This window comes from Prinia subflava, chromosome 24, assembly GCF_021018805.1.
Source record: "Prinia subflava isolate CZ2003 ecotype Zambia chromosome 24, Cam_Psub_1.2, whole genome shotgun sequence".
Classification (NCBI taxonomy): Eukaryota; Metazoa; Chordata; class Aves; order Passeriformes; family Cisticolidae; genus Prinia; species Prinia subflava.
In genome coordinates this window covers 2,491,838-2,519,533 of record NC_086270.1, presented here as the reverse complement: position 1 = coordinate 2,519,533, position 27,696 = coordinate 2,491,838, and the positions used below count along the sequence as shown (strand labels likewise).

At 47.9% G+C, this 27,696-nt stretch overlaps 1 protein-coding gene across 1 annotated transcript in view; it reads left to right on the top strand.

Moving 5' to 3' along the window:
• CSMD2 (CUB and Sushi multiple domains 2) overlaps nt 1-27,696 on the top strand; it is a 290,617-nt gene that overhangs the window by 37,865 nt on the left and 225,056 nt on the right. The window contains 1 exon segment of the mRNA XM_063419131.1: nt 5,444-5,556. Within this exon segment, the coding sequence (XP_063275201.1) occupies nt 5,444-5,556 (113 nt within the window).

Genomic DNA, 27,696 nt, shown 5'->3' with positions numbered 1-27,696 from the left:
CAAACTGGGAGCCAAACCGGGAAGATTTGCAGCGTCTGTGGCACACCTGGAGCGGGGCACGAGGGATGCAAACAGAGCAGAGGATTTCTGTGTTGATTTGTTTGGATATATTGATTTTTTGCAAGGGCAAGCTTATCAAGTGGCATTTCTGGCGCTGGTTTCGTTCGGTTCCTCGCTGCAGGAGCAAAATTAAGCCAATGAAAAACACATTGCAAACCTCACACAATCAGCGCTGGCTCCGAGCACGTTAAGGGGATAATCACTCAATAATCCATTTGGCTAGAGGTACAGAAGGAATGGAATATGATTATTCCTGCTGTTATTACTGCCCTCACCTCCATAAAAACAAGGAATGGAGTTTGCTGCTTTTTTTGCCTCGTTAGCTTGTGTTTTTTTGTGATTGCTGCCCTAAAGATCAGCGAAGTCAGACTGGCTGTTTGGTGGGGAATGATTCCATGTTCTGCCTTTCCCATGGTTTAAAATTTCTCTGGGCTGCAGATTTAGGGAGGAAGGCAGGAGAACAGTTGGGATTCCTGCCAATCCTGGCTGTCCTGGAGCTTTGCAACAGCAAAGGTTTAACATGGACATGGCAAATGATCCTTCCTTCAAGGGGATGCTCCCTGGGCTCTCACTTGGACAAGACAAGGACATCAGAGAAGAATAAAACCTCGGTTGTGTGCGTTGGCTGGAGGCTTGGGAGGAGAAGTGGCTTTCCTGGTGATTTCAGAGGGAAGCAGGAGCAGCTCCAGCTCAGGATTTCCCTGCAGGAGCAGCCGGGGAGGGCAGAGGGTGGCAGGCGCTGCCCAGGGGTTTTCCTGGTGGAAGTTGCATTTCCTGCCTCCTCCTGACTGGGGTTGGCTTCAGCAGCACCAGTGGAGCCACTGGGATGTTCTGCGGGCTGGGAGGCTTCTTGGGGTGCAGGGGAGCAGGGACTGGAGCAGGGTTGGAGCAGGGACTGGAGCAGGGGTTGGAGCAGGGTTGGAGCAGGGTCGGAGCAGAGTTTGGAGCAGGGTTTGGAGCAGGGGCTGGGGCAGGGTTTGGAGCAGGGTTGGAGCAGGGTTGGAGCAGGGTTGGAGCAGGGGCTGGAGCAGAATTTGGAGCAGGGTTGGAGCAGAGTTGGAGCAGAGTTTGGAGCAGGGTTGGAGCAGGGTTTGAGCAGGGTTTGAGCAAGGTTGGAGCAGGGTTTGAGCAGGGTTTGAGCAGGGTTTGGAGCAGGGGCTGGAGCAGGGTTGGAGCAGGGTTTGAGCAGGGTTTGAGCAGGTTTGGAGCAGGGTTGGAGCAGGGTTGGAGCAGGGTTGGAGCAGAGTTGGAGCAGAGTTTGGACCAGGGTTTGGAGCAGGGGTTGGAGCAGGGTTTGGAGCAGAGTTTAGAGCAGGGTTTGGAGCAGGGGTTGGAGCAGGGTTTGGGGCAGAGTTGGAGCAGAGTTTGGAGCAGAATATGGAACAGGGTTGGAGCAGAGCTTGGTGCAGGGGTTGTAGCAGGGTTGGAGCAGGTTTGGAGTAGATTTGGAGCAGAGTTTGGAGCGGGGTTGGAGCAGTTTAGAGCAGGTTTAGAGCAGAGTTTAGAGCAGGTTTGGAGCAGGTTTAGAGCAGATTTAGAGCAGGTTTAGAGCAGAGTTGGGTCAGGGTTTGGCGCCCTTTGGTGCTGCCAGGCCGCCCCTTCTGCTCTGCTGGCTCTGTGGCCACACAAGAGAACCTGTGAGGCTCAGACCTGGTTGGGTTTATCAGTTCCTAGAGGTTCCCCTGGAAATCTCCAGTCAGTGTGGGCTCTGTGCAGAACAAACCCAGTGACAATTTCATGCCCCCGTGCACAGAGACTTCTCTTTCAGAGCCCTGTTAGCAGAAAACACCGGTTGTGTTGGAATAAATGCTGCAGGGCAGCGTTGTTCCAGGTAACACTTAATTCCTGTGACTCCTCGGGGACAGCAGCTCTGCCTCACAGGTAAAGGACGTGTTCGTGTTGCCCTGAATTAAAAACAACATCGGGATCCCCTTAGCTCAGGGGCTGTGAGCAGAATGCAGGATGCAAAAAGGTCCGTTCAGAGGGAGCAGATCCACTCTGGGTAAGGAAAAGCCCAGGCTGCATGAGCAAACTCCTGAGTGATGCTATGGGGTGATCAGGGCAAGAGAAATCAGCAGGTTCTTTTATTTTCTTCTTTTATTTAAGCTGGTCCAGCCATGTCCTGGTTTTGTTTTGGTTTTTTTGTTGTTTTTTGTTTTTTGGGGTTTTTTGGGTTTTTTGTGGGGGTTTTTTTGGGGTTTTTGTGTGGTTTTGTGTGGGTGTTTTTTTTTTTTTTTATTTGTTTGGGTTTTTTTGTTCTGTTTTTGTTTTGGGGGTTTTTTTGGGGGGTTTTTTTAGTGCATGGATGAACAGGCCACTCTAATTAAACTGCCTAATTAATTAATAAAAACAAGGATGTTTTTACTCAGCACAGTAGAAACAGAATCCTTCTGGATGCTGGAACCTTTGATTGTTAATAAACAGGAGCAATTGTCCTTCCAGCTTGTCCAGACAACGAGTTTTATGCCGAGGGCTGGTCCGTGCTGCTGTGCTGACATTAAAACTTAAATCATGGGCTGGCAACTCTGTGAGCTCTGCCAATAACTGGAAATTTTGCTTCAATAAAGTTCTCAGGCAGAGCCTGTCAGCTCTCATCAGTCAGAGCTCAAATGGGTGTGAAATAATATTTAGGTTTGCTCAATGAGAGGCAGAGAGAGAAGAGGAGGGAAGCTCCCTCGCTGTCTCTGGTGATGATTTTAAGGAGGAATTGCTCGGGCTGGGTGCTCAGAGAAATTTAAATTTAAACCCCTCCAAATCTGGTTTTGTTCTGTGGGTGCCTTTTCATTCCATGAGAAGGGAGGAAATAGCCTGAATGAAATAATATTTCCAGGTGTTTCTGGGAGGGTCAGAGAGCTTTGTATCCCAGGTGATCCTTTGCCCCCCTGCTCTATGTGGGATAAGCCTCAGATTGTGTTGTAAGAAGCTTTAAATTCTCCTTTTTCCTGTTTATCTCCTGCTACTCCTGCCCTTGTGATCCCTTGAGCACTTTTGATGCCAAATGATACCAAATTCCTTCAGTTCCTGCTGCTCCTGTGGTTTGTAAAAGTCTGGCTTTGGGGCAGCTCAGGGATTGCTCCTGCATTCCTGGAGAGGCAGGAGTCCACTCTGGGATTGCTTTAAACTGCAAATCCATCCAGGAATCCCCTCGGCCAAGCATAAGGAGAAGGTTTGGAAGTTGTAAAAGTGTAATTTTGGGGAATAAGCCGCTGTGGGGATGGCTCAGCACCAGGGCTGTGTGTTTGGGATTAATGAAAGTCATTAATGAACATTAATAAATCCAGTTGTCATTTAGCCATGAGAGAAGTGGGAGGGAGGACGAGACACCAGGGCTGGGAGTCCCTGGATTTGTCCAATTCCATTTTGTTCCCCTCCCTCTGATTTGTGCCCACGCCCTGGGAATTCCTGCAGCTCCCAGACCCTCTCATGCAGCAATTCCGTGGCTGTGGGCTGGGATTTTTTCCCTCTGGGAGCCAGGCCAGCCTTTGCTGTGGTGCATTTGGGATCTGTCCCCACATAAACCCCCTTGTGCTGGGCTGGGTGAGGGTGGGGAGGATTCCTAGAAATTCCAGCCTTACCCAACACTGCCAGGCTGCACAGCAAACACTCTGCAGGCACCACACTGAAGGGATTAATTTATTATTACCCATTCTTTATTAATTTATTATTTATTTCCCATTTTTTGCCTGTTCCTGTGTTCACTTTAGTGCGGTTTGTAGAATCTTCAGTCAGATTTTTACTCCAAGGTTCTCAAAACGTTTTCAGCTTTGCCCTGGGCTCACTCAGCCCCCCAAAATCTCCTCCCAGGGGTGTGGTGGGTTCTGCTCCAGCATCCCAGGGCTGGGTTTGTGGAGTGCCCCAGGGCAGGTGTTGGTGACCAAGGTGTGAAGCAGGGAAGGGTTTGGGACAGCACCAGTGAAGAACCACAGGAGTGGGGGAAAAACTGGGAAAAACTGAAAAACCACAGCAGCAGTTCCTGTGGGCTGGCAGAAAGTGGGGAAAGCTCAGGATTTGTTGTTCTCAGGCTGTCCCAGGTGTCTGCAGCTCCTTCTCCAGGAGCGGGATGGGATCTGCCCCACTCCTGGTGCTTTGTGGGGCACTGCTGAGTGTGACCTTGGGTGGGATTTTCCTGCTGAGTCTGACCCTGCTGTGGGGTTTTTGTCAGGTCAGCAGTGGTGAGTGTGACCTCTCTGTGGGTTTTTCCCAGTGGCTCGGACCCCACTCTGAGTTTTTTCCAGTGGCTCTGACCCCACTGTGGGTTTTTCCTGGTGACTCTGACCCCACTCTGGGTTTTTTCCTGGTGACTCTGACCCCACTCTGGGTTTTTCCCAATGGCTCTGACCCCGCTGTGGATTTTTCCTTGTGACTTTGACCCCACTGTGGGTTTTTCCAGTGGCTCTGACCCTGCTGTGGGTTTTTCCCAGTGACTCTGACCCCACTGTGGGTTTTTCCTGATGGCTCTGACCCTGCTCTGGGTTTATTCCTGGTGGCTCTGACCCTGCTGTGGGTTTTTCCTGGTGACTCTGACCCCACTCTGGGTTTTTCCCGATGGCTCTGACCCCGCTGTGGATTTTTCCTTGTGACTTTGATCCCACTGTGGGTTTTCCCAGTGGCTCTGACCCTGCTGTGGGTTTTTCCTGATGGCTCTGACCCTGCTCTGGGTTTTTCCTGGTGGCTCTGACCCCACTCTGGGTTTTTCCCGATGGCTCTGACCCCACTGTGGGTTTTTCCCAGTGATTCTGACCCCACTGTGGGTTTTTCCTGGTAGCTCTGACCCCGCTGTGGGTTTTTCCTGGTGACTCTGACCCCGCTGTGGTTTTTTCCTGGTGGCTCTGACCCCACTGTGGGTTTTTCCTTGTGGCTCTGACTCTGCTGTGGGTTTTTCCTGGTGGCTCTGGCCCCACTGTGAGTTTTTCCTGGTGGCTCTGACCCCACTCTGGGTTTTTTCTTGGTGGCTCGGACCCCACTCTGAGTTTTTTCCAGTGGCTCTGACCCCACTCTGGGTTTTTTCTTGGTGGCTCGGACCCCACTCTGAGTTTTTTCCAGTGGCTCTGACCCCACTCTGGGTTTTTTCTTGGTGGCTCTGACCCCACTCTGGGTTTTTCCCAGTGGCTCTGACCCCGCTGTGGATTTTTCCTTGTGACTTTGACCCCACTGTGGGTTTTTCCCAGTGGCTCTGACCCTGCTGTGGGTTTTTCCAGTGGCTCTGACCCCGCTGTGGGTTTTTCCTGGTGACTCTGACCCTGCTCTGGGTTTTTCCCAGTGAGTATGACCTTGTGTAGGTTTTTTCTGGTGAGTGTGACCTTGTTGTGGCTTTTTCCTGGTAACTTTGACCCTGCTGTGGGTTTTTCCCGGTGTCTCTGACCCCACTCTGGGTTTTTTCCAGGCTGACAGGATTCCAGCTGCCTGCTCCCATCGTCAGCACCGGCCTCGTGCTGTCCCTGTGGCTCGTCAGTGACTACGCCGTGAGTGCCCAAGGCTTCCAGGCCAGCTACGAGGGTGAGTCCAGGAGGGGCTGGAATTCACCTTGGGAGGTGGGAAACAGCTGCAGAGTCTGTCCCAGCATCTAAACATCTCTGCCTCATTATTGTGAAATTTAATCGTTTTTTTCAGCATTTAAATTGCAGGTTCTTTCCAGAGTGGGATTTTTTTGATGGTTTTTTTGTCATTACAAGTGTGCTCTGGCTGAATTCCCTGGAATGTCTGGGAAGGGTGGGTGAGGTGGGGTTGACAGTGGCATTTCCAGGAGCAGTGTCCATGTAGGAGGTTGGAATTACTGCACTTTTCTTACATTCTCATTTATTATTTTGCTTTTCCCTGCTTCCCCAAGCCCCAAATCCACCCCTGTGTTTGCTGCCACGAACGATGTGCAGGGTTGTGTGTGAAAGCTGCAAACCCTCAAATTCCCTGGGCCAGTGGAACCCTTGGATATCTGGAAAAAGCTGTTTCATAGTGGAAGTCAGGTCCTGACGTTCCACAGCGCTGCTGGGGGAATGACAAATTAACCATGTTAAAATTCAGCTTACACGGCTGTTGATTACTGAGCCTAAAAGGGTTGTTCAGCTCCCCACAAATGTTTTCTTTTTTTTTTTTGCTGGAGTCCTTAAAATTATCATTAAGGCTGAGAACTTGTTGATAATGAGTCCAACCGGCCAATTACCCCGGACACTGAGGCAGGGAAATGCCTTCATCGAGGTGATGGTGGAGCCTCGCAGCGATTCCTGCTCTTTCCAATTAAATCCTGCTCAAATCCCCTCTAATTTCTGGTGAAGTTCTCCAATTCTCTGCTCTGCCTCGAGGCACTGAGAGGGTTTTGTTGGTGTTGGAGGGATCAGAGCTCAAAGGGGCTCGGTGGGGCAGAGGATTGTCCCAGGATTGTGCCAGGATTGTGCCAGGATTGTCCCAGGATTGTCCCAGGATTGTCCCAGGATTGTCCTAGGATTGTCCCAGGACTGTCCCAGGATTGTGCCAGGATTGTGCCAGGATTGTGCCAGGATTGTCCTAGGATTGTCCCAGGATTGTCCCAGGACTGTCCCAGGATTGTCCCAGGATTGTCCCAGGATTGTCCCAGGATTGTCCCAGGATTGTGCCAGGATTGTCCCAGGATTGTCCCAGGATTGTCCCACTTGTCCCCATAAGGTCAGAGAGCAGCTCTGGTTATTCCCAAAAGTTGGGTTCACTGGGGAGGCTGTGGGGGCTGGGAGGACAGGTGAGGATTTGGGGACAGGTGAGGATTTTGGGACAGGTGAAGATTTTGGGACAGGTGAGGATTTTGGGACAGATGCAGATTTTGGGACAGGTGAGGATTTTCGGGATAGATGAAGCTTTTAGGGCAGGTGAGGATTTTGGGACAGGTGAGGATTTTGGGCTAGGTAAAGCTTTTGGGACAGGTAAAGCTTTTGGGACAGGTGAGGACTTTGGGGACAGCTGAGGCTTTTGGGATAGGTGAGGATTTTGGGACAGATGCAGATTTTGGGACAGGTAAAGCTTTTAGGACAGGTGAAGCTTTTGGGACAGCTGAGGCTTTTGGGATAGGTGAGGATTTTGGGACAGATGCAGATTTTGGGACAGGTGAGGATTTTGGGGATAGATGAAGCTTTTAGGACAGGTGAAGCTTTTGGGACAGGTGAGGATTTTGGGACAGATGCAGATTTTGGGACAGGTGAGGATTTTGGGGATAGATGAAGCTTTTAGGACAGGTGAAGCTTTTGGGACAGGTGAGGATTTTGGGACAGGTGAAGATTTTGGGACAGATGAGGATTTTGGGGATAGATGAAGCTTTTAGGACAGGTGAGGATGTCAGGACAGGTGAAGATTTTGGCATAGGTGAGGATTTTGGGACAGGTGAGGATGTCAGGACACGTGATCTCACCACCTGTTGGAAAGAAAGACAAATCCATTTCCAAAACTGCTTTTTCCCCCCAAAACTCACAATTTGTTTCAGCTTTGCCCATTTGCAGCCCCTCTGCTGGAACATCTGTCAGTCTCTGCGTGAGACCACGTCACTCCCCAACCCTGGCACAGAGGACACGCAGCTCCTTTACACTTCCTTGACATTTCCAGTTCATTTTTTGGCATTTACACACAGCTCCTTGTACACTTTGTAATGTTTTTTTTTATTACCTTGACGCCGCAGGAAATCTTGTACAAAGGCTCGCGCCAGGGCTGCCCTTTAGTCACACACATCTGAAATGATCTGGAGTTTATTTGACTGGTGATTAGGAGGCTTTCAAGGCTCTAACCGAGGGGGAAAATAAATGTATTTAAAACTTAACCTGAGACAGAGTGACAGAGAGAGCGTTGGCATAAATCAGAGTTTTATTTGGAGGGCGGGACAGGGAAATGCCACCCCGAGCCTGCCCCAGAGCAAATTATTCGCTTATTTTGGGTGTTAATTGAGGCTGGAGGAGGTGATAAATGCGGTTTGGATGCTGCTGGGATGCTGCTTCAGTTCCTTGGGAATGTGGGACTCAGGGAAGAGCCCGAGATAATTCCCAAATAATTCCCATTTAAAGGCAGGACAGAGCCACCAAAGCTCATTGTTCTCCTCTCCCTCGGAGCCGTCCTTGGGAAATGCAGCAAAGGAAGAACCCAGGAAGAGCAATCAGGAGTTGCTGTGTGGTGTGAAAATCTGGGAATGAACCCCCCTGGCTTCCCCCTCCTGCCAGGAATTGTAGGGACAGTGTGGAGCTCCTGGAAGGGCAAAAGGAGCTCCTGGAAGTGCAGAAGGAGATCCTGGAAGGACAGGAGGAGATCCTGGAAGAGGAGAAGGGCAGAGGGAGCTCCTGGAAGGGCTGGAGGAGCTCCTGGAAGGGCTGGAGGAGCTCCTGGAAGGGCAAAAGGGCAGAAGGAGCTCCTGGAAGGGCAAAAGGAGCTCCTGGAAGGGCAGAATGAGCTCCTGGAAGAGCAAAAGGGCAGAAGGAGCTCCTGGAAGGGCAAAAGGAGCTCCTGGAAGGGCGAAAGGAGCTCCTGGAAGAGCAAAAGGGCAGAAGGAGCTCCTGGAAGGGCAAAAGGAGCTCCTGGAAGGGCAGAAGGAGCTCCTGGAAGGGCAAAAGGAGCTCCTGGAAGGGCAGAAGGAGCTCCTGGAAGGGCAAAAGGAGCTCCTGGAAGGGCAGAAGGAGCTCCTGGAAGGGCAAAAGGAGCTCCTGGAAGGGCAAAAGGGCAGAAGGAGCTCCTGGAAGGGCAGAAGGAGCTCCTGGAAGGGCAGAAGGAGCTCCTGGAAGGGCAGGAGGAGCTCCTGGAAGGGCAAAAGGGCAGAAGGAGCTCCTGGAAGGGCAGAAGGAGCTCCTGGAAAGGCAGAAGGAGCTCCTGGAAAGGCAGGAGGAGCTCCTGGAAGGGCTGGAGGAGCTCCTGGAAGGGCTGGAGGAACTCCTGGAAGGGCAGGAGGAGCTCCTGACACTGCAGAGCTGCTGCTCCAGCCCCAGGTGCCCGAGGCTCGGTGGGATTTGAGGAATCACAGCTCCGGCACTGCCGCTCTTCCTTCCCGACCTCGCGGGTTTGGGACTCCACTCTGTTCCTGTGCTGCAGGATCTCCCGTAATCCTCTTTTCCTCTCTGTGCCTCCCTCAGCTCTCTCCGTTTCCTCTCCCTACCCCTTTCCTCTCTCTGCTGCCGGGATTTCCAGCAGATCCCAAATCCCAGCGCGGAGCTGGGGAAGGGGCAGGGATTTGGTGCTCGTCCCTCTGCAGGACGGGAAAAACAAAATCTGGAGCTGCCCTGGGGTGGGGATGGGGCCAGGCCTGCAGAGCTCCAGAGGTTTGGTGCCTCTCCCCAGATGTGGCACAGCTGGCTCTGCCCCTGCACAGCTGGAGTGACCCACAAAGCTCAGGATGTTCCTTGGTGTGGGAATTCCTGTTCCAGAGCTGCCGTGGGGCTTGAAAATCTGGGAATGGATCCCCCAAAATCCCATTTGGGGAGGGGGGGAGAGGCTGAGAGCAGCACAAGGGATTCTGTGGCTGGTGTGGAAAAAGAACCAAAAGCTGGAGCTGCCCTGGCCCAGCCCAGGGGTGGGGACGGCGCTGCCAGGCCTGCAGAGGTTCGGGGTGAAGGCTCCAGAGGTTTGGTGCCTCTCCCAGATGTGGCACAGCTGGTTCTGCCCTGCACAGCTGGAGTGACCCAAAAAGCTCAGGATCTTCCTTGGTGTGAAAATTCCTGTTCCAGAGCTGCTGTGAGGCTTGAAAATCCGGGGATGGATGTTGCCCAGAACGCAAAATCAACAAAACAGAGGCAGAAGTCTTCAGTGAAAAGCTGCTCCCCACCAAAAAGGGCCCAGCCTGTTTATTTCTTTTCCTTTTATAATTTTGTGGGTCTGGGAGCAGATTGGATTCTGGGGTTGCCACCCCTTCACCCCACTGGCCAGACCAGCTGTCAACCAACATTGTTTTCAGGCTGGAAATGTGTAAGCAAAGGACAGTGAACAAAAACAAGAAAGGTTGTTTATGTTCCAAAGTGTGAGAAAGTGAAAAACTGACCCTTAATATTGTACAGAAACTAAAGAACTGACTCCATCTTATAAGCAAGTAGAAGGCTTTAAAAAAATCTCAGAAAAACCAGATGGAACCCCCAAAATCCCATTTGGGGAGGGGGGAGAGGCTGAGAACAGCACAAGTCACGGAATTCCGTGGCTGGTGTGGAAAAAGAACCGAGGGCAGCCACGGCAGGAGCACTGGGAGTGAAAAAGTGTCAGCTTTTTCTTGGGGAATTGGGAGAACAGAGAGGATTTCATTTCCATTTCAATCAAATGCTTTGATCTCAAGGTAATTTTTAAACTTAGGAGCTTCTAGGAAACACCAGCAGTTCAGGGAGCTCCATTTCAGCACGTCTCATTTAGAAAATATTTAAATTAAGTGCTTTCATGCTTTCAGCATCCCTAAATTTGTTTTCTTTCCTCGTTTACTGTCCCTTGAATTCAACATGATTTCCTAATTAGCCCCGTTCACCCTCAGACTGGGGGATTTTTCCTTCTTTCCTCACTAAATGATTTTTCTCTCAGCCCCAACCCAGCTGTGGAGTCCTGAATTTCCCTTCAGCTGCAGAATTTCGGAGCCAGTTATAAATAATCCCAGTTAAATTTGACTGGGACGTGAATCGTGACAGCCTCATCTGGTGAGAAATCGTCCTAAAAATGTAGAAATGCCCATTTTTTTAAATTGCCCTGGAAGATGTGTGAGGCTGGACTGCAGAGAGGAATTAATTCCTCTCCTTGCTGCCTCACACCTGAGGAATTCACTCAGAGCTGACTTAAATCAGGCAAGCAAATCCCCTTTTTTAAAGGGATATAAACCAATAAGTTACTATTTTAAATATATGTAAACATAAAATACACGAATATTTAAATAAAATATAAAAGGAGATGGAGGCAATAACCTTGAAGGCTTTTTCTTTTAGGACCCTTCCCCTTTGTAACGTGGAATTTTAATTTTAGGGTGGGGTTTTTGTTGGTGATCTGGATTTTTGCTCTCCCCAAAAGCAGAGTTCAGTGGGAATTCCTGGAGGGACCCAGGGCCCTTTTAAAAAGGGATACAAAAAGATATAAACCAGTAAGTGACTATTTTAAATATAAACATCCACGAATATTTAAGTAAAATATAAAAGAAGTGGGATAAAAGAAGTGGTTTTTTTAAAAGCTTCCTCTTTGTAACTTGGAATTTTAATTTTAGGATGAGGTTTTTATTGGTGGGCTGGATTTTTGCTCTCCCCAAAAGCAGAGTTCAGTGGGAATTCCTGGAGGGAGCCCTGAGGAATTCCAGGGGTTGAAGCTTTCCCTTCCCAACACATCCATGGCAGCTGCACCAAATTCTCTCTGCAAACACTCGGGGCTGATTGAAAAGGAACAATTAGGGCTGCACGAACAGTGCTCATTTTCAGGAATTAGAGAATTTAAATCCCCAGGGAAGGAGCCCCAAGGAGCCGGAGCTGTTTGGAGATAAATCCTGGGCTTGTTCTTCACGGGCTTTTTGCGGAGTTGTGCAAACAGATGGAGAAAATACAATTAAATGCTGCTTCCCGTCCCTCTCGGAGCCTTCAGTTTGAGTTCTTGTTGGCGTTGGGATCTCAAAAATCGAGATTTTTCTCCAAAAGCTGCCCCAAATGAGCTCCTGGGTTTGATGGACTGACACTGTCCTTGGAGGAGGAAAACTCAAACCAAACAAAGCCAAACTAAACTAAAAACCACAAACCAAATAAACTCCAATCCCACAAACCCAAATAAACTGAAATCCCACAAACCCAAATAAACTGAAATCCCACAGATGTAAATAAACAAAACCTCACAAAACCAAACAAATTAAAAACCCGCAACAGAAACTAAAACCCAACCGGCCAAAAAATCCACAAAAACAAAACAAACAACCCGCAAAGTGAACACATTAAAAACCACAAACTCCAATAAACTAAAAAGACACAAATCAAACTAAAAACCACAACCCCAAATAAACTAAAAACCCACAAACCCCAAACAAACTAAAAAACCACAAACCAAAGATACAACTCTGAATAAATGGAAAACTACAACACAAATAAACCAAATACCGCGAGCCAAACAAACTCAAAACCCCCGAACCAAACAAACTAAAAAGACACAACCCCAAATTAACTAAAACCCACAACCCCAAACAAATTAAAAACCACAAACCAACCAAACGAAAAAGACACAAATTAAAATCCACAAAGCCCAAATAAACTAAATTAAATTAAAATTAACACGGGAAGCCAATGGAACAAAAACCTCACCAAACCAACCAAACGCTGTGGATTTTGAGGGTGTGTTCCGAATTTCCAGGTGGATTTTGAGGATGTGTTCCGAATTTCCAGGTGGATTTTGAGGGTGTGTTCCGAATTTCCAGGTGGATTTTGAGGGTGTGTTCCGAATTTCCAGGTGGATTTTGAGGATGTGTTCCGAATTTCCAGGTGTTAATGAGGTACCAAATGCAGAATGAGCTGGGAATGCCGATGGGGGCTTCTCCTTTGGAATCCTGGAATGGTTGAGGTTGGAAGAGACCTCAAAAATAATTTCAGTTTCTTCCCCCCATCCCAGCTTGGTGTCCTTGGGCACTCCCAGGGATCCAGAAGCAGCCACAGCTTCTCTGGGAATTCCAGCCCAGCCCCTGCCCACCCTCCCAGGAAGGAATTTCATCCCAGTTTCATCCCAGTTTCATCCCAATTTCATCCCAATTTCATCCCAGTTTCATCCCAATTTCATCCCAATTTCTCACCAGAACCTTCCCTCCTTCACCTCAGACAATTACAGCATTTCAACGAAATTTCAAATTTCACAATTTTTATTGCTTTCGAATTCCTCCAGCGTTTCCAGGGGCTGCTCGTGGGCTGGGGCAGTGTCAGGTGGAAGTGGATGAGTCGCTGTGGTGTTTGGAAAAGTGGGGAAATGATTCCTGAATTATCCACACTGGATCTTCCCCATCTCTGTTCCTGAGCTGTGCTCAGTTCAGAAAATAAAGTTTGTAGCCCTTCACAGCTCGTGGTGATAAAGCCACAGAGAGGAACAGCATGGCAGGCCATAAAATCCTGGATTTTGGGATGTGGCAGCACAGGGCCTTTAATTTCCTTTTTTTCTGCATGGTATCAGTCCCTGAATTCCATGGAAAACCAGGAGACAGGGCAGGATTGTCAATACTATTGAGTGACAGGGTTGTTTTACACAGGGCAGTGTCTGCAAGAGGAGATGGATAATTAGATTTCAAGCACTGCCCTGCATTGATTCCGTCCCCAATTAAGTGTTTTCCACCTCATATCAAAAATCTGGTTTGCCTTGAGCAGGTTTTTCATGGGGAATTTTGTCCCTGTTGGCAGCTCCTGGTGCATTTCCATGTGCCAGGGGTTGGAAATGAGGGATTTGGCACAAATATTCCCTGCCAGTGACGTGTGTGGAGTGCTGGGCAGGAATCTGGAGGGAGGAACAGCACCTGGCTGGTCAAAATCCCTCACCTGGGCTTTTTATCCCAAATTAACCCGAATTCCTGCCAGTGCTTCGGGTCTGTGCCAGCGCTGGGAGAACTGTGAATAAATTCCTTGGTTTGGGTCAAAAAGCCCCCAAATTTCCTCCTTCAGCATTCAGACAGGGGTTGCTGTTTCCTGGACAACTTCCAGAGCTCAGAAAGCCACCTGAGAGATCCAAAGCTGGCTTTGAAATCCTATTTTGTTATTTATTTCCACTTCGCTCCGCAACAAAAGGGACAGAACAGAGCTGGAATTGTTCTCCTGGTCACAAGCACATTCCAGCCTTGGAAGGGGAGGGAATGGCAAATGGGCATGGCAGGGGTGACGCAGTCACTGCTGCCAGCCTTGGCAGGAGCTGTGCCAGTGCTGCTCCGTCGTGCCCAATAAATTTGGGGATGTAAAATGCAGCAGATGAGGCAGGGGTGCAGTGCTGGTGAGCCTGGAGCTGCAGCAGGGGCTCAAAAAGGGAAAATCTTGATGAGGGGGTGAAGAAATAAATGGAAATTTAGGCTGTGTTGGCTGCTGGATTTCCTTGGGAGTTTGGGGGTCTTGTTTTAAGGTGGGAAAAGGGGCAGAGAGCAGGAATGGGGCTGTTCACTGAGCTTGGCTGTGGATCCAGGAGCTTTCCATGAGCTTTTCCAGGAGCTTTCCATGAGCTTTTCCAGGAGCTTTCCCATGAGCTTTTCCAGGAGCTTTCCATGAGCTTTTCCAGGAGCTTCCCATGAGCTTTTCCAGGAGCTTTCCATGAGCTTTTCCAGGAGCTTCCCATGAGCTTTTCCAGGAGCTTCCCATGAGCTTTTCCAGGAGCTTTCCATGAGTTCCCAAGGTCAGATATCCCTGAGGTTGGTGCTGAGTGAGGGGAATCTCCTGCAAAGCTCCATTCCCATGGATTTCCCTGCCTGTGCCTCTTCTGTGGGCTGGGGTGAGCCTGTGACCCTCAGCTGGAGTAAACCAGGCGATTCCAAAGGATCTTCTGGATGTGGTCACTTCATCCCAGGGAATTCCTCAGGGTGGGAAGCTCAGCTGGAGCACCCGGATTTTGGGAGGATGGGCTGTGGTGCAGCTCCTGGGGGCACTGCTGGTCCCCAGGAGCTCGTGGTGTTGGTCCTGGAGTGCTCAGTGGGATTTTTGGAGCTGTAACACCCTGGAATGCCTTGGGAATGGCAGAGAGCAGAAATCACCGGGGTTTGGTGGCCGTGGATGCGCTGATCCCGTTCCTCTGAGCGTTCCCATGGTGATGCCTTGGGAAGGCTGAGCTGGAACAGAGACTGGGCAGAGCTGGAGAATAAAGCAGAGATTTATTAAAAGCCTTTAAGGATCCACCTTGGGCAGGACAAGAGCCTGGCCAGGGCTGCACCCAAGGTGGACCCAAAATGGGCACAAAACGGGCACAAAATGGACCCAAAATGGGCACAAAAATGGACCCAAAATGGGCACAAAATGGACCCAAAATGGGCACAAAAATGGACCCAAAATGGGCACAAAAATGGGCACAAAAATGGACACAAAATGGGCACAAAATGGACCCAAAATGGGCACAAAATGGGCAAAACATGGGCACAAAATGGGCAAAACATGGGCACAAAATGGGCACAAAATGGGACACAAAATGGACAACTGGTCATAAGGTCTCACACTTTTATAAATTTTGGTCCATTTGCACATTGGGGTTGAATTGTCCAATTCCAGCTGCAGGCTGTGAGGTCCCATCCTTCTTGTTCCTCCCTCCAGCCCCCCTTGTTTGTGCTTTTGGGCTGAAAGTTGTCCTTGGGGTGCAGCAGGAGAAGGATTTGTTTTGTGTCCCTGCTCTGTGCAGAGCCTGAGTGTGAGCTCAGAGCTGCACCCTGGGCAGCACAGAGCCTGGAATACACTTAAATTAAATTTAAATTAAAACTTAAGGCATCAATTGTCCCAACAAAGACAGAGGGAAGCCTCCCACTGAAATCCCTGTGGATTTGGGACACCCCTCCTGTTTTCCCCTCCCAGTCCAGCCCAGCAGAGCCCTGTCCCAGGCCTGGATGATTTTCTCTCCATCAGGATCCCAAACAACCCCAACTCCCCGGGGAAGGAAGAGTCAAACCTTGTTCTTCTTTCCTTTTCAACCACACAAAAAAGATTTTTATTACTCCAATGAGCTCCCAGCCAGCCTGCCTTAATATCCCACTAATTGATTTGAAGGCTTGGAAGCAGCAGAGCTAATTAGCATTTGCTGACTCAGCCCCAAGCCCCCCTCCCCTCCCCAGAGGATGGAGCAGATATTGACCCACGTTTGCTGCAGCCCTAAATGAAGCCGAGGGAATATTAAGTGTCGCCTATTTGCATATGCAAATGAGGCCAATCAGCGCTGGAGAGAGGCCGCGCTAATTCTCTGCAAATGGGAGCCTCTATTAAAGCATTTCAGAGAAAGTCAAGTGACACTTGCTGGGCTCCGGCGCAGCAGTGAAGGAGGAGGAGAGGGAAAAGGCAGTGCAGGAACCACGGAGGGGTCTGGGGAGCTTGGATTGGTTCATTTTGGTGCTTTAATTTGGCAATTTTGGTGCTTTGATTTGGTTAATTTTGGTGCTTGGATTGGTTCATTTTGGTGCTTTAATTTGGCAATTTTGGTGCTTTAATTTGGCAATTTTGGTGCTTGAATTTGGCCAGTTTGGTGCTTTGATTTGGCAATTTTGGTGCTTTAATTTGGCAATTTTGGTGCTTGAATTTGGCCAGTTTTGGTGGTTGGATGTGGTTCATTTGATACATGGATTTGGTGCATTTTGGTGCTTTGATTTGGCAGTTTTGGTGCTTTGATTTGGCCAATTTTGGTGCTTTGATTTGGTCCATTTTGGTGCTTTAATTTGGCCAGTTTTGGTGCTTGGATTTGGTTTATTTGATACATGGATTTGGTGCATTTGGTGGTTTGATTTGGTTCATTTTGGTGTTCAATTTGGCCAAACTTGGTGCTTGGATTTGCTTCATTTGATACTTGAATTTGGTTCATTTTGGTGTTTTAATTTGGCCAGTTTTGGTGCTTTGGTTTGGTTCATTTTGGTGTTTTAATTTGGCCAATTTTGGTGCTTTGATTTGGTTCATTTTGGTGTTTGGATTGGTCCATTTTGGTGCTTGAATTTGGTCCATTTCGGTGTTTTAATTTGGCCCATTTCGGTGCTTTGATTTGGTTCATTTTTGTGTTTGGATTTGGTTCATTTTGGTGCTCTGATTTGGTTCATTTTGGTGTTTTAAATTGGCCCATTTTGGTGCTTGGATTTTCTTCATTTTGGTGCTTGGATTCGTTCTTTTCTTGGATTGGTTTTGGTGCTTTAATTTGGCCCATTTTGCTGATTTAATTCAGCCCATTTTGGTGTATCCTGAACCTTCCAACAGCAAATCCATGGCCATCAGCTCTCAGGAAAATGAGGATTTTTAAAAATATTTTTATTTTCTGGGCAGTGAACATCGTCGTTCGTCATTATTCCAACTCCAGCTGGTCAAGAGGGATGGTTTCAGTTTGATTTGCACATTTAATGTCCTGTATAAACTTCATTATGAGAGAGATAATTGACTTTGGAAGAGTTGAGTGCGTGACCTTTCATTTCTGCAAGAGATGGGGACCCAAATGTGTTATTTAAGGCATTAATTCCCTTTAAGTGGAGATTTTTATTGGCTCTGCCATAAAATCCACCCTGTTGGCTTTTGGTTTGGGCTTCTAAAAGATGAGAGGAGTGGAATTCCACCCTGATCATTTCCCAAGGCGCGATTTTGGGGACATTTCATGGGGATTAAGTGAAGATGATTTGTGTCCTGTGGGTTTTCCATGAACCCAACAATTCCCAACAATTCCCAATAAAACCTCCTGAGCCAAGGCTGCTGTGAAAGGTGAATTTTGGCTTTTCCACCTCAAATTGTGCTGCCAGCCTGAGGTGTGGCAGGCAGAGAGGTAAGAACCTCCTCTGCCGTGGAAAAAAGGAGAAAACAAGGAAAAAACACCAAATATCGCCCCAAGGAACCAGAAAAACCCAGGGAAAAGCTTTTCCAGAGGGTTTGAGCTTTTCCTCACTTGTCCAACAGCTCCGTCCATCCCTGGACACACAAACTCACCTGGCTTCGTGTTCCTGGGGAAAAATGAAGGGGAAAAAACCAAATCCACCTGCACAGAACCCCTGGAATATCCCCCAGTCCCATCTCGTGGTTAGAAACAATCTGAGATACTTTTAAAATAATTTAGGAAATATATTAATAATTTAAAATATTTACATGTAATAGATAGGTATATAAACTGCATATATTAATGTATATTAATATAATAATGTATATTAAATAGCCATTAATATATTAAATACATATACTAAGGAAATAAACATATTAGCTACATATATGAATGTAAAATACATATATTAGATACATTCATATATGTAGCTAATATGTTTATTTAATTGGTATATAGACTGCATATATTAATGTATATTAATATAATAACATATATTAAATATGCGTTAATATATTAAATACATACACCAAGAAAATAAATATATTAGCTACATATCTGAGTGTATTAAATAAATATATTATTATATGGAAATCCAGGTGTTTCTCCTCTGCTGGATCAGACTTGTGATCCCAAAAAAATCCCATTAAATTCTGGGAGTGCATTTCATATCTATATAATGTATATTTAATATATTAAATAGCCATTAATACATAAAATCAATATACTAATAAAACATATTAGCTACATAAATGCATGTATTAAATAAATATATTAATATATGGAAATCCAGGTGTTTCTCCTCTGCTGGATCAGACTTCCACACCCAATGATCCCAAAAAATCCCATGAAATTCTGGGAATTCATTTCACCCCGAGGGGAAAAAAACCTGAGCTCATTCAGTTCCAACCAGATCCTTGTGCCAAAGGAAAAAAGGGGCAGAAATTCACATTTCTGCCTGGGAATTGTGGCCTGGTGGCAGGGAATGAGCAGTGGGGAGTGCAGGGAGGGGATCTGGCAGCCCCGCTGTTATTCCACAAACAGGGATATTTTCAGCTTTGCACAAAAGCTGAGGGGAAAGAAAGAGGCTGGGCCAAAAAATCCAAAAAAAGCAGGGAAAAACGGGTTCCAAGTAACCCATTCAGAGCACCCAAATCGGATTCCAAAGCAGCTTTTCCAATAAACTGGGAAAATTTTTGGAGATCATTGGGTGTGGAAGTCTGATCCAGCAGAGGAGAAACACTTGGATTTCCATCTATTAATATATGTATTTAATACATGCATATATGTAGATAATAGTTAATTTTATTGGTATATTGATTTAATGTATTAATGGCTATTTAATATATTAAATATACATTATTTAGATATGAAATGGACTCCCAGAATTTCATGGGATTTTTTTGGGATCACAAGTCTGATCCAGCAGAGGAGAAACACCTGGATTTCCATATATTAATCTATGTATTTAATAATGCATATATGTAGCTAATATATTTATTTTATTGGTATATTGATTTAATGTATTAATGGCTATTTAATATATTTAATATACATTATATAGATACTGAAATGCACTCCCAGAATTTAATGGGATTTTTTTGGGATCACAAGTCTGATCCAGCAGAGGAGAAACACCTGGATATATATAATAATATATTTATTTAATGCACTCAGATATTTAGATAATATGTTTATTTTCTTGGTGTATGTAGTTAATATATGAATGGATATTTAATATATATTATTATATTAATAGACATTAATATATGCAGTCTGTATATCAATAAAATAAACATAGTAGCTACATATATGAACGTATCTAATATATGTATTTTTTATTTCTCCCTGATGGTTTTTAGGAAGAATTTGTCCTTAAATTACTTATTTATTACCATGGAGTGGCAGAAATTGAAGTGGAATTCTTGTCTGACTTTCCTCTGGAAAATTCGATCTCCCAGTTTGAGGAATTCTGTGATTTTTCTGCCCTGGTCTTTTGAGGAAGCAAAATTGCAGGAATATTTATTTTCTGTCCATTTTTACTTCATTCTGGTGCTTTTTCCCACTTGTACAACCACGTCCATTTATCCCCTGGATTTGGGAACATTTCCTGCTCCAGCCCCTTCCCAACCCCTCCATCCCTTTCAGGGTTGATTTTGCTGCTGGAATTCTTTATTTTAATTTTTTTTCCCATTGCTGTGTCATTGAATTCTGTGAAATTTGCAGATTTAATCCCTTTAGTGCTGCTTTGTAGGGCTTGGCTGGAGCTCAGGAATGTCTGGGGTGGGCTTTAGAACCATCCTGGATTTCCCAGGACCTTGGATTTCTCCTTTCAGATCAAAAAAAATCACATTAAACCCTGCTCAGTGCGAGGGAAACAAACAGGATTTGAAGCCCAGGAGTCTCCAAAATCTTAATGGAACTGACAGAGAGGTGATTCCAAAATTATCCAGAGAAATGGGAGCAGTTTGTTCCACAGGCCGTGTCACAAGTTGTTGGATTTGTGTTTTTTCAGAGTGTCCTGGACAGAGACCCAGGTCCCAGACTGTCCTGGAATTCATATTCCAGACATTTTGTTATATATTTATAAATATTTATAGATTTCATGCTATAAACTAAACCACAGGAATCTTTTTTTCCACTTAAAATACCTTGGAATAATGAATATTGTTTTTATCCCGCTCCTCAATGCCACCTCTGATCCCACAGAATTAAACCAGGAGCACAAAATGGGAGGAAAAATCTGTTAATTCCCTACAATAATTCTGTTTTGGTGGGAATTCCCAACCAAATCCTGATGTTTTTAGCCCAAACCATCTCCTGTTGTTTCAATACTGGAATTTTGTCTCCTCAGGAGCTGGTGCCTGCTAAGGAATGAAATCAGCAGGGGAGAGAAAAAAAAAAAAAAAGGAAAAAAAATCAAATTCCTTGTTCCACATTTGTAATTCTGCATGAGCAGATCCTCAGCGGGCCAGAGCAGCTGGAATTTGGAGATTTTACAGGAAAATCCATGTTCTGCTGCGAGGGCAGCGGAGCAGAGCGCAACAAAGCCCCGCAGCAATTTGTGTGAGCAGCAACTGCAGCCCTGAAATTCCCGCTGGAAATTCCAGGGGCAGGCTGGAATCGGGCTGGCATCACAGGAGGGATATTCTGATTTTTTTGGTGGAAAAATCAGATGGGAACGGGAAGTTTGGGGAGCTTGGGGAAGCGTCAGGGTGGTGTGGTGAGGTTTGGCAGCCCCTCACTGCCTGATTTTTATGGAATTCTGGGGTTTGCAGCTCCTGAAATCCCCATTTTTTATGGAATTCTGGGCTTTGCAGCTCCTGAATTCCCAATTTCTGTGGAATTCTGGGCTCTGCAGCTCCTGAAATCCCCATTTTTTATGGAATTCTGGGTTCTGCAGCTCCTGAAATCCCCATTTTTTAAATAGAATTCTGGGCCTGTAGCCCCTAGCGCCCCAACTTTAAATGAATTCTGGGCTCTGCACTCCCTCACACCCTGATTTTTATGGAATTCTGGGCTCTGTGGCTCTTGAAATCCCCATTTTTAATGAATTCTGGACTGTGCAGCCCCTGAAATCACCTTTTTTTTAAGGAATTCTGGGCCTGTAGCCTCTAGCGCCCAAATTTTAAAGGAATTCTGGGCTTTACAGCTCCTGAATTCCCGATTTCGGTGGAATTCTGGGCTCTGCAGCCCCTGAAATCCCCATTTTTTCATGTAATTCTGGGCCTGTAGCCCCTAGCACCCCAATTTTAAAGGAATTCTGGGCTCTGCACTCCCTCCTGATTTTTCTGGGATGTGCAGAGGGCTCAGGAGGGGCTGCTGGTGATGGGGAGTGACAGGCAGGAGGAAAATGTCCCTGCAGGGACATTCCTGTTCGGGAATCTTCCAGAACACCTCGGGCACCTCCTGGCTGGGGGAGGCGTGAGTGGCACTGGTGTCCTCAGCGGTGACAGCAGAGCCACCTCTGCCACCCCTGGGGCTCAGGGGCTCCCTGAGGGTGAGGAATCAGCTCAGAATGATCCCTGTGGGTGAGGAATCAGCTCAGGATGATCCCTGTGGGTGAGGAATCAGCTCAGGATGATCCCTGTGGGTGAGGAATCAGCTCAGGATGATCCCTGTGGGTGAGGAATCAGCTCAGGATGATCCCTGTGGGTGAGGAATCAGCCCAGGGCTCCCTGCAGGGCTCAGGGGGCTCCCTGTGGGTGAGGAATGGGCTCAGGGCTCCCAGGAGAGCTCAGGATGATCCCTGAGGGTGAGGAATCAGCTCAGGACTCTCCCTGTGGGTGAGGAATCAGCCCAGGGCTCCCTGCAGGGCTCAGGGGGCTCCCTGAGGGTGAGGAATCAGCTCAGGATGATCCCTGTGGGTGAGGAACCAGCTCAGGGCTCCCAGCCAGGCTCAGGGCTCTCCCTGTGGGTGAGGAATCGGCTCAGGGCTCCCAGCAGCCTGGTGGGGCTGGAGCAGGAGCAGGAGCTGGGGATGCTCTGTCCAGGGGCAGGGGGAGCACAGGAGGCGTTCTTGGAGCACGAGGGATCATTCTCACACCATCAGGGCATCTCTGTGTGAGTGGGAAGGCTGAGCTGGAACAGAGACTGGGCAGAGCTGGAGAATAAAGCAGAGATTGATTAAAAGCCTTTAAGGATCCACCTTGGGCAGGACAAGAGCCTGGCCAGGGCTGCACCCAAGGTGGGCACAAAATGGGCACAAAAATGGACCCAAAATGGGCACAAAATGGACCCAAAATGGGCACAAAATGGGCCCAAAATGGACAACTGGTCAGGAGGGTCTTACATTTTTATAAATTTTGGTCCATTTGCATTTTGAAGTTTAATTGTCCAATTCCAGCTGCAGGTTGTGAGGTCCCATCCTTCTTGTTCCTCCCTCCAGCCCCCCTTGTTTGTGCTTTTGGACTGAAAGTTGTGCCAGTTGTCCTTGGCAGGGTTGGGGACACAGCAGTGCTCCGGGTGTCACCTGGCTGTCCCCACAGCTGTTTTCCCTCTCCCAGCCCTCCCTCCCTTTGGAAGGGCAGGTGGGGATTTCACATTGCTGCTCTCCCTTCCTCCCAGGTGAGGAGGCTGAGTCAGAAATCCCCGGAATTCACAGCTTCCCCTTGTGCTTCAGCTCCTCTCAGACTCCAGCAGGTCTGCCTCACACCCACAGATAAACGGGGATGAACGTGTTTGTTTTCATTTTCCAACTGCCTTCGGAATTTTTCCCATCTGGTTTAGCCCCTCTCACAGTTTCTCTGTTCTTTCTTTGGGAAGCCTGGCCACCCAAACCCACCAAATGCTCCATATTTTGTAGAAAAGACTTTCCAGGATATTCAAATATTCAATATTTTGTAGAAAAGACTTCCCAGAACATTCCCCTCCCTGAGCAGGACGTGACGCAGTGAGTGAGAGCACAGAGTTGGTGGGAAGTGCCCTTGGGAAGAGGGAAAAAAATGAAATATTACAGCAGTGATATCAAAATGTGACACCAGTTTATGTCAGAAGCCAAAGGAGGCTGAGCTGGCAGCACAAGCACCTCACATCAACACCCAGCAACCAAAACCATCCCGGGGATGGTGCCATAAACAGCCCACAGAGCTGCCACAGCAATTCTGGTCACCACCTGCCTCCAGCTCTGCAGACTCATTATTAATTTGTGGTCATAACCGATGCAAATAAAACCCCCCAACCTCCAGATGGTAATTTTATCCCCTTCACTGCAAACACAGCTCAAGTGATCCAATTATGTCACGAAAACACGCCCAGGGCTCAGCACAAGCAGCGTTTGGGAAGGGCTCACCTCCTTTAGCCCCTCGTGGGATCTCCCCAGTGCCTGAATCTATTCAGGGACAGGAACTGATCCTGATTTTGATCCTGATTTCAGGAGCCTTCCTCTGATTTTTGGGGCTCAGGTGGGACAGATGCCCACTCAAAGTTACACAACCCAACCCTGGCTGGCTGTTTGAGGGAAGAAACTTAAAAATGTGTATCCAATACTGAGCACTGTGCTCCTTACAGCAGCGCTGCTCCAGAATTGCAGAGTTGCCCCATCTCTGGGTCACAAAAAGGGATAATCCCAAGCCAGAGATTTCAAAATCCTGGCCCATCTCTTATAAACCAAGGGTGGGAAGCCCAGGAGTGCCGTGTTGTGGTGCAATGTTCACCTCCAGCAGATGCAGCTGGCTGCAGCCCCCGGCCCTGGCTGAGGAGCCAACAGCCAGAGGAGATCAATGAGCAGCTGAACAAAAAGTTGGAAGTGGCTTTTTCCCCCCAGAACAAAGAGTGCTGGGCGGGCAGGGCTGCTCTCCAGCGAGGAGCAGAGCAGAGCAGACCAACACTGGCACCCAGTGTCTGTGTGGGATCACTTCAGAGTGAGCAGGGGCACCTCAGACCCGCTGAGATTTGGGGTTTGATGTGCAGGGTGGGCTGAGAGCCCTGCCCTGCCCTGCCCTGCCAGCTCAGCTCCCCGGGGTGCTGCCCCAGCTCTGCTCTCATTTTGGTGCCTTGAGAGGCCACCTGGAACAGAGTTAAAGAATAAAGTAGATTTTTATTAAACAAGCCTTCAAAGGATGCACCTCGGGCAGGACAAGAGCCTGGCCAGGGCTACAACACCCAACATGGACACAAGTCATGAGTTTTCCCCACTTTTATAACTTTAGTCCATTTACACATTGGGGTTCATTGTCCAGTTAAAGCTCCAGGAGATGAAGTCCCATCCTCCCACACTGCTCCCCTCAATTCACTGTAATTTGCATTTTTTGGGCCTGAAGCTGCAGTGGTGCCCTTGGGCTGGAAAAGGATCTGGGTTTTTTTAACTAAACTGTGAGGAGAACTTGCTGCTACTCTATGTTCAGGGGGATAAACCCATCCCTGTTGTGTTTATGGGATGTTCAGGGGGATAAACCCATCCCTGTTGTGTTTATGGGATGTTCAGGGGGATAAACACGTCCCTGTTGTGTTTAGGGGATGTTCAGGGGGATAAACACGTCCCTGTTGTGTTTAGGGGATGTTCAGGGGGATAAACACGTCCCTGTTGTGTTTAGGGGATGTTCAGGGGGATAAACACGTCCCTGTTGTGTTTAGGGGATGTTCAGGGGGATAAACACGTCCCTGTTGTGTTTAGGGGATGTTCAGGGGGATAAACACGTCCCTGTTGTGTTTAGGGGATGTTCAGGGGGATAAACACGTCCCTGTTGTGTTTAGGGGATGTTCAGGGGGATAAACACGTCCCTGTTGTGTTTAGGGGATGTTCAGGGGGATAAACACGTCCCTGTTGTGTTTAGGGGATGTTCAGGGGGATAAACACATCCCTGTTGTGTTTAGGGGATGTTCAGGGGGATAAACACGTCCCTGCTGAGGGCTGGTGGCCCCTGAGCTGTGCCAGGGTGAGGCTGAGGGTTCCTGCAGCCACATTTCCAACAAGGGCATGGAGGGAGTGCTCAGACACCAGGGAATGGTCTCAGACTGCCAGAGAGGAGGGTGGGATTAGGGATTGGGGGAAATTCCTCGATGTGGGAGCTGGGGTGGAATTCCCAGAGCAGCTGTGGTTCCCCAGGATCCCTGGAAGTGCCCAAGGCCTGGCTGGACGGGGCTTGGAGCAGCCTGGGACAGTGGAAGGTGGAATGGGATGAGCTTTAAATCCCCTCCCAACCCAAACCATCCCACGATCCTGGGATTTGGAGCTCCATTCCAGGCAGGCTCCCTCTGCTGTGCTCTTTATTGGAAAGTCTGAGGTCCTTGGTTCCTGAATTTCCCCTGATCTCACTGCCCTCGTGCCCTCCTCACATCCTCTGCTCTTTCTGCAGCCTCGTGATTTCACCAAATCCAACCTCATCCTCTCCCAGCCTGTGGGGTATCCTTGGAACTTGCACTGAAGTTGCTCAGAAGTTGCTGAGACACATTCCAGAAAGGGAAATTGAAAACTAAAAGTGAAGTTTCCAAAAAGAAAAAGAAAAAGAAAAGAATCCAACCAAAAAGCCCCAGAATTACTCCCACAAAAAGATGGATGGGGAACCATTTTGATTGCCATTATCCAAAAGTAACTTTCTGGCTGGTTTTAAGTGAACAGAGAAATATTGGAGGGGGAAAAAGTAGTTTCCATTTAGCTTTATCTCTGGCTGGACTGGAAACAAATCATGGAATGAAGAAAAAAAGGATAAAATGAAATGAAAACGATGCCATTTATTTCTTTGGCTGTAGCACACTCTGGACAGTTCTTGTGAAGATTAAAACTCCTCTGAACTAAAGCAGATTGCACTAAAACCCTGCTGAAGGGTCTCAGACAGTCCTGGGGTATCCCTGGGGTCCCTGGCCCTGTGTGAGAGGGAAATGGGTCTGTGTGGATTCTCCTCCATGGGTGTCCACTTAATTTTTGAATTGTGATGGAAATTTTAGGGATATTCTCCTTTAAAAAATCTGGGTTTTCCCTTGAATTTCTAGAATCAGTGGCTCATTAAGAGAAAATCTCCCTGCCCTGGCTCTCCTGTTGATTCCCGTGGATTTCTTGACTTCCAACCCCTCCCAAAAAATGCAGGAAAGGCAGGAAAATGCAAAGAAGGGTTAAAAAAACCCCCTCAAACATCAGAGTGGGGATTAATTTGGAGTGGTGTGTGCAGCACTGCCTGAGCCAAGTGCTTGAGGTCAATAATTTTGTTATTTTTGTGCGCTCCGTGCAGCGTCGTTCCACGGGATTTATAAATTATTGCTGCTCTGCCTCGCCTTCCTCCCTCTTTTATTAGGGATGGAAATGAGTTGGGAATGCAGAGGTGTGATGTACAGCCCTCCTATCATCGGAGTCCTGCTCCTGGATAAGATTTCAAGGTTAGAACAATGATGGCGTGGAAATCTCTCTCGTAAACCAGCCTGGGTAATTCAAGCCATAAAAAAGCTGCTTTTAGCTATGTAAATAGGGTAATAGAGCAGGGCTGCACGCCCTAAACCTCGGGCTGGTTTCACATTCCACCAATATCAACAGAGGAAATGGAGCTGGAGATTCACTGGAATAAAAAGGTTTCTCCTCAGGGGGGTGAGGATGGATTTGGGGTTTGTTTGGAAGTCCCTGGAAGAGGTCAAGGAGCTGATGGGGAGCAAGGAGAGAAGCATCTCTTTATTTTTAATATTTTTTCCCCCTTTTTTCTCTCCTCTGCTGACAATGAGAGCTTTAGGGGCTCAGGAGAGGCTGATGTAATCAGGCTGAACGCGTTGTGATGGTGGGACCGTGGCCAAGGATGCGTTGAGTCACATCTAATGACTTAAAAACTCCTAATTAATTTCGAATGAACTGGAACAAGGAGGCACAGCTTGACGAGCACCAGGTTGTGAAAGCTCCTGATGCTGAAAACTCGCAGTGGAGCCGTCCTGGGATGAGGAAAGTTGGGAGCAGCCTGGTGAAAAGGAGCGGAAAGAAATGGATGCAAGAGCTGAAGGTGGATGGGAGGAGGAGTCTGGTGTAGATCAGCGGTTCTGGGAGCTCCAGTTCAAAAGAGCAGGGAGAAAGGGAGGTAAAAAATGAAAATCAGGGGGTGGGCTGAGGCTGCTGGTGCAGGTCAGCAGTTCTGGGAGCTCCAGGGAAATGGAAATGTCTCAAATCTCTGGTTTCCATCTCAAGTTCAGTTCATTTTAGGTGACGCCCTGTGAAATCTGGGGGTCAGATCTGCTCTGGTACTCCCAGCTCTGGGCCCAGGAGGCAAAGGATAAAAGTGTGGATGAGGGAGGGCCCTGGTGCTCCCAGGGTGGAATCTCAGGATCACGGAGGGGTTTGGGTTGAAGGAGTTGGGTTAAAGCTCTTTGTGTTCCACCCCCAGTGGGCAAGAACACCCTCCAGAATGGAGGGTGAGACACAAATCCCAGGAATTCATGAGCTTCCAGAGGATGGGACTAGAGGGGCCACATCTGAAAGGGGAAAGAGAAGGAAAAAATCAGGTGTGGAGCAGGCTGGGCAGAGGTTGCTTTGTGCCCTCCGGGTTCCTTTTTGATGCCTGAGTGGCTTTGAGGGGTGATTGGAATCTGCAGGAGGGGGGAGAGCTCCAGGGCCTGATGGGTTTATCCCAGACTTTTCCATGTCCTGGTTTGTGGCTGAGAAGGTGCCATTTGTTCATCAGGTCGCTGTCACCCCGTGTGACACTCGGGTTCTGCTCTGGGGATGCCTTGGGAAGGCTGAGCTGGAACAGGGACTGGGCAGAGCTGGAGAATAAAGCAGAGATTTATTAAAAGCCTTTAAGGATCCACCTT